We start from the raw sequence: 6267 nt of genomic DNA on the forward strand, positions 1-6267 counted from the left end.
ACACATTTATTATCAGAATAGTCTCCATAATTTAAAACATTCTTATCTGAATTACAATATTCGTAACACCGCTTTGAAACAACGAATTGAAATAAGAACAGGATAAGAAGGAACATATACTGTTTTGGAGATGAATTTTTTGAAATAAAAAAAGAGAATTGAATCAACTCTTCTTAGAGTTGATTTTTAAATAATAAAAAAAAGAAAATTCGTTATAAATTTTTAAGCAAAAAGTTATTGGTTAATGCAAGATTTACATAAGTTATATATAACATAAAATGAGAAAAGACGGAACTTGATTAAACAAAAACGAGCATCATCAAAAGTGAAGCAAGAACCATTACCATTGTAGATCCATTAGAAACTAACACTCCTGACTTCAAAGAGATATTACCCTCTAAAGGAATAGTTCCATTTGAACAAACATAAGCACAAGCTTGTTCAGCAGTTCTAATAGTGTCTTCAACATCTTCGAAGAAGTTTTTCCAATTACCTTTAAACGCAGAACAAATACATTTTTGGTCATCTTTTTTAGGATTATCACAATAGTCTTTTTGAAGAACAATATGATTTTTGCATGTTTTACACATTTCAGTTGTAAATGAACAAGTTGGAAGACGAATTTTTTGAATATACTTATCGATAGAATTTGATTTTGTTGTAGGGACATTTACAGCAAAAGAGAGAGCAATAAGAGTCAATAATAACATAATAAAATTATGATTTTAAAGTTTTTTTGATCTAATTTTTTTTTAATTTTTTTTTTTAATTTTTTTAAAATTTATTTTTTTAGAATTTCTTTAAGATAAAAAAAAGATTCAATTAATGAAACTTTTATTTTTCAATTTAAAAATTCGACAATTAAATCTTATTATTTTAATTTAAATGTTGGGTAAAACTGCACCTTTTGATACTTTCAATTTTACTAAACGTTTGATACTCTTCTTATAATATTTATTCTTAGTAACATACTTAATTTTTAGAAATTTTTGATACAAGAAATCCATCTCCCTTAACACTTTCAGTAAATGCCTTTGGCTCTGTTTGTACTATTAGTTTTAAAAAGAATATAAAGAAATAGAAATTAATTAATAGAAAACAACATTTGGATTTAGAGAAAGTGATGATACAGAAACAACTCCAAAATTTACTTATAATAGTTGTCCTCAAATTATAAGTAAATTTGGATATAAACAAATTGAAACTTCAATAAATGTATCAACAAATTCTCAACAAATAAAAGTTTCTAGTAGTTTACCTTTTTATTCATTTACATTTGATGCAATTTTAAAAGATAAAACAATTCAAAAAGTTAATGTAAATGGTGTTGCACAAATATATAAAAATGTTTTTATTGGAGTTAATTATCTTCTTCCTTCAAATAAATTATCACCTGTATTTATTAAACAAAATGAAGATACTCCAATAGATGATGATAATAATGAAACAAAAACTTCTGTGAAAGAACTTATTCATGGAATAAAACAAATTCAACAAAATAGTTCTGGATTTATTTGTTATCAAGAATCTCCATACAAGAAATATTCTCTTTTTTTGTTTGTTCTTTTTTTTATTCATTTATTTCATTGGAATAATAATTGTTTAGTGATTATTCTGCTTGTATAATTGGTGCAAGATTATTAAGAAAATGGAATAATATTATTATTGCCTCTGAAGCATGTTTTAAAAATAAAAGATTTGAAGCTCAAACTGCAATTAGTAGTAATATTCAAAATGTTGGAAATTGTAAATTGATTATTAGTTCGAAGAAACAAGCCATTGCTCAAATTACACATCCAATTACTAATCTTCTCAAATTAAAGATTCAGTATTTCCATTCTTATGAAGACCAGAAAAATCAACTCTCTTTTGGAATTGATTTATCACTTTAAAAAAATTTTTAATTGAAAGTTTTTTTCAATATTTATTAAGTTATTCAATTAAAATATTTTTTTTACTTTTATAAAATGAAATTTAAATATATTTGACAAATCCTTTGTTTAATGTCTGAGAATATTACTTCAATCTGTGTTTTTTTTTTTATTTTTTTAATAATTTTCTTTAACTAATAATGTTCAACCTGATTGTAGAAAAATGAGTTAACAAAAGTTGAATATAATATTACACATATATATAAGTCATTGTTACATTTTTATATCTATTAATCATTTTATGAATAATGAAATAATACACTTTTCATTAAAGATATATATTTTTACTCTAAAAAGTAAAAATAATTAATGAATGAATGAAATAAATGAGAGTATTTTGATATTAATTAATATGAATTTAATAAGAAGGATAATGAAATAAATACTATTCTTTTTACTGAAAAGGAGAAATAAAAAAAAAATTAAAATAATCCACAAAAGCGGATGATTTAGTGGTTAAATATTAGTTTATCCAAGAATTAACAAGAATCCAATGACTATTGTATTTAAAACTATTAATGGATATTTCATTAAGTCTTGTGTTCGATAAAAGAACCAACTCAATCTTCCTCGTACAGTTTTATTTTCTTCGTTATCTTTATTATTGTCATCATAAGCGATACCAACTACATTTATCAATACCTCCTATTTCTTTTGTTTTAATAAAAAAAAACAAACGAGGTTTAAGAAGTCTTTGTTGGTTAAGAATAACAATAGAATTAACAAAAAGAAGAATGCTTGTTAATAACCCACCAAAAGAAAAACTAAAGTCCATTTATTATAAAGAATTGAAATTTGTTTTTTTAAGATTGTTATTTTCTGATTATTTTTATTATTAATTTTTGTAATAAGTTTAATTAAACTAGAACTAAACATTTAAAATAATAAAATGTGATAAATTCAATAAGAATCTTGTTTAGAGGAAGAATGCAGCAAGTATGACTAAACCGAAAATACTTGTTGTATAAATGATAATGAAATTTTTATATTTCATCAATTCATCTACCCAAGTTAGAAGTTTAGGTGTATTTCCTTTTACAATTTGTTTTTCACAATGAGGGTCATACACTTGATTTATTGTAGTATCAGTACATCCAAATAAAATAGAATTAATTTTAGAAGTTTCATAAACTTCATGAATAGAAGAATCATTCTTATTATATTCAAGAAGATGATTTAACAAGAAATGTTGACTACAATGAACTGGACATTTCTGGAATACTAATGGAATCTGAATTTCAAATGGTTCAGAAATAGCTGTTGGGATTACATGGAAAGGAATTGAAAATGAATCAATAAATGATGATGTATTTCTTTGAATAAGAATGAGATGAGAATGATATGGTGACTCAGAAACAACCTTTATATTTAATTTTTGGTTTGTAATCTTTTTAATATCACCTTCACTAAAATAAACAACGCTTGGTAAATTGTATAAATAATAAACAGAACAATGAAAACAAGATGCATTCATAAATAAAGGACTTACTTCAATACTGTAATTTTTGAATGCATTACTTTTTGGATATTCAAGGTGTTGAATAAAAGCACCTTTTGGCAATTCTCTTTTAATTTGAGGAGTAGTAACGACTTGTCCATTTTCATTTGCTGGTCTATGACGAGTAAATTTACAAACATGTTCTTTTGTCATTATATCAGTACCACATGATGTTAAATATGTTAATAATCGAATATGATCTTCTTCAATTTTAGGATATTTTATAGTCATTGTTTCATTAAATATAACACTGATTTCTGAATAATTGAAAACTTTATTAACAAAATCAAAGGAAATAATACTTTCTATTCTTTCACTTGTTTGAATATCATCTAACCCCCATTCTTTTCTAACATTATCTAATGAATCCATCAAATAATTGTACATCTCAGTATATTTACTTTTCCCTTCTTTCCTTTTTCTATATTCTTGAAGAATACTCTCAGTAAAATTATAGTTATAATATGATTGGTCTCCTGCCATTTCAACAAAATAATAGTCTCCAGTATCTTTAGTGGCATTTGTTTCAACACTGATTAATGTCGAATGTATTAAGTCTATTACTGAACTATCATATTTACCTATTTCTTTAAACTTTCTTCCTGCAAAATCGCTCATAATTTCATTAAATCTTTCAGATGGATTGGAATAATTACCATTTAAGGTGAAAATATTCATTTCAATTGGAGATGAATATTCTTTTATTCTGAAAAAATTATAAGCAACAGCGTGAGGACGTTTTGTTGCAATTTGAATTCGTTGTGTACCATCTTTTGGAATAAGGTGTGTAGGTAAAGGAAATCCTGAATTAAAATGAGCAATGATTAATGCAGACTCACTTTTGACAACATTTTTTTTAATGTCATACGAGATATGCATTGTTGGCGAAGAAGGGAGAATAGTAAAGTCTGACTGATGTGACAAAGCAACACCTAAGAAAATAAAGAAAAGTAACATGAAGAATAAACTCCTTTTTGAAATTTCTAGATTTCTAGGTTTTACTCATTAAAAAAGATTCAACTACTTCATTAATTTGATTGATGTCTGGAAACCCTCAAATTAAATATGCTATCTTCGATCTTGATGGGACATTGCTTGATACTGAAACAATATACACTATAGCTACTCAAAAATACCTTGATGAATATGCTAATGGAGTTAAGTTTACTTATGACGTTAAGAAACAATTAATGGGGAGACATATCAATGTGTCAACTCAAATTTTACTTGATACTTATCATATAAATGACACCCTTGAACATGCAATTCAGTATAAAATTGAAATGCTTAATAATTTATGGCCAACAGTAAAACCATTACCTGGTGCTATGAGGATTTTAAATTACTTTAAAAAACACAATATTCCAATTGCCCTTGCTACCTCAACAACAAAGGCAGTTTTTGATATTAAAATGAAAGGAAAAAAAGAGATGTTAGATTATTTTGATGTTATTGTTCTTGGAGATGATCCTCATGTAAAGGAAGCTAAACCAAATCCACAAATTTTCCTTCATGCTGGTCATTTACTTGGATGTACTGATATGAAACAAGCAATTGTATTTGAAGATGCAGTACTTGGAGTTCAAGCAGGAATAGCTTCTGGTGCATACACTGTAGCAATCCCAGATCATGAACATCCAGAAGATCCATATTTCCAAAATGCATATACAGTACTTAAGTCACTTAATGAATTTGACCCAAAAATATTTGGACTTCCAAACGATTATTAAAAAATATTTAATTAAAGAGTTTAATTAAAAATTTATTGTTCTTCTCCCCAAAATTCTTCATATGTTTTTCCATTCCAATAATTTTCAAATTTTACATTTCTTTTATGTAAATTACGTTTTTCTAACACTTTCATATCTTCATTAGAAAGAGACCACTCAAATACTTGATAATTTTGAAGTAAACGATTTGGATTTGTACTTTTTGGAACTGCAATAATTCCATTTTGTACTAACCAACGAAGACAAATTTGAGCAGTAGTTTTATTATATTTTTTCGCAAGACTAACTACAACCTCATCATCTAAACAATTTTTATCACTTTCATTGGCAGGTTTTCCTCCAATTGGACGATAGGCTTCAACAACTATATTATAACTTTTACATACTTCTCTTAATTTATTTTGTTGTAAATAAACATTTAATTCAACCTGGTTAATAACTGGTTTGATTCTACACATTTTCATAATTTTTTCAATTTGAGGAATAGTGAAATTAGAAAGACCAATTGATTTTACTAATCCTTCATCAACTAATTTTTCCATTTCTTGCCAAATTTCAGTAATATCCATATCTAAGAAATCTTCTGGTTTTGGTGGATTAGAAGCACCAACCTTTAAAGCAATTGGCCAATGAATGAGATATAAATCAAGATATTTGCATTTTAAGTCATGAATAGATTCTAAACAAGATTCTCTTATTCTTGTAACTTGGTCCATCCATAGTTTAGAAGTAACAAACAACTCTTCTCGAGGGTGGTTCTTTAAGAATGGTTCAATTCCCATTTCTCCTATTTCTTTTTCATTTTTATAAAAACGAGCACAGTCAATCAGTCTATACCCATTCTCTAAAGCTAATGTAACAGCTTTCCCAACTTCTCCTGGAGCTGCAAGCCATGTACCTAATCCAATGGCAGGCATAAATTTTCCATTATTTAAAAAGAATCCATGTTGAAGCATGGTGTTATGAAAATAAAAAGATAAGATTAATTTAAGTTCTTTAAATAAGATTTGTTTTTTATTCATTTTCACGTTTTTTTATTTTTTTTTTTTGTTAATATCTTTTCTACTTCAAAAAGAAGAAAAAGAAGCATTACAGGAGACACCACAAA

At 26.1% G+C, this 6267-nt stretch overlaps 6 protein-coding genes across 6 annotated transcripts; 2 read left to right on the forward strand and 4 right to left on the reverse strand.

Moving 5' to 3' along the window:
- Positions 1-299: 299 nt before the first annotated feature.
- Positions 300-710, reverse strand: ENU1_140610 (hypothetical protein; the record flags this gene model as incomplete). Its single annotated transcript, XM_008860305.1, has 1 exon — positions 300-710. One exon carries the CDS (start codon positions 708-710, stop codon positions 300-302), a length of 411 nt encoding a protein of 136 aa, XP_008858527.1.
- Positions 711-885: 175 nt separating this feature from the next.
- On the forward strand, positions 886-1892 carry ENU1_140620 (hypothetical protein; the record flags this gene model as incomplete). Its single annotated transcript, XM_008860306.1, has 4 exons — positions 886-931; positions 984-1042; positions 1096-1556; positions 1607-1892. The coding sequence occupies 4 exons, from the start codon at positions 886-888 to the stop codon at positions 1890-1892; spliced, it is 852 nt and encodes a 283-aa protein (XP_008858528.1).
- A 507-nt stretch (positions 1893-2399) lies between these two features.
- On the reverse strand, positions 2400-2706 carry ENU1_140630 (Yos1 family domain containing protein; the record flags this gene model as incomplete). Its single annotated transcript, XM_008860307.1, has 2 exons — positions 2400-2557; positions 2610-2706. 2 exons carry the CDS (start codon positions 2704-2706, stop codon positions 2400-2402), a joined length of 255 nt encoding a protein of 84 aa, XP_008858529.1.
- A 141-nt stretch (positions 2707-2847) lies between these two features.
- ENU1_140640 (hypothetical protein) lies at positions 2848-4386 on the reverse strand (the record flags this gene model as incomplete). Its single annotated transcript, XM_008860308.1, has 1 exon — positions 2848-4386. One exon carries the CDS (start codon positions 4384-4386, stop codon positions 2848-2850), a length of 1539 nt encoding a protein of 512 aa, XP_008858530.1.
- An 83-nt stretch (positions 4387-4469) lies between these two features.
- On the forward strand, positions 4470-5159 carry ENU1_140650 (the record flags this gene model as incomplete). The annotated part of the gene is made up of 1 exon (XM_008860309.1): positions 4470-5159. The coding sequence occupies one exon, from the start codon at positions 4470-4472 to the stop codon at positions 5157-5159; it is 690 nt and encodes a 229-aa protein (XP_008858531.1).
- Positions 5160-5191: 32 nt separating this feature from the next.
- Positions 5192-6115, reverse strand: ENU1_140660 (aldose reductase, putative; the record flags this gene model as incomplete). Its single annotated transcript, XM_008860310.1, has 1 exon — positions 5192-6115. One exon carries the CDS (start codon positions 6113-6115, stop codon positions 5192-5194), a length of 924 nt encoding a protein of 307 aa, XP_008858532.1.
- Positions 6116-6267: the final 152 nt, after the last annotated feature.

This window comes from Entamoeba nuttalli (assembly GCF_000257125.1).
Source record: "Entamoeba nuttalli P19 unplaced genomic scaffold asmbl_5841, whole genome shotgun sequence".
Lineage (NCBI taxonomy): Eukaryota > Evosea > Mastigamoebida > Endamoebidae > Entamoeba > Entamoeba nuttalli.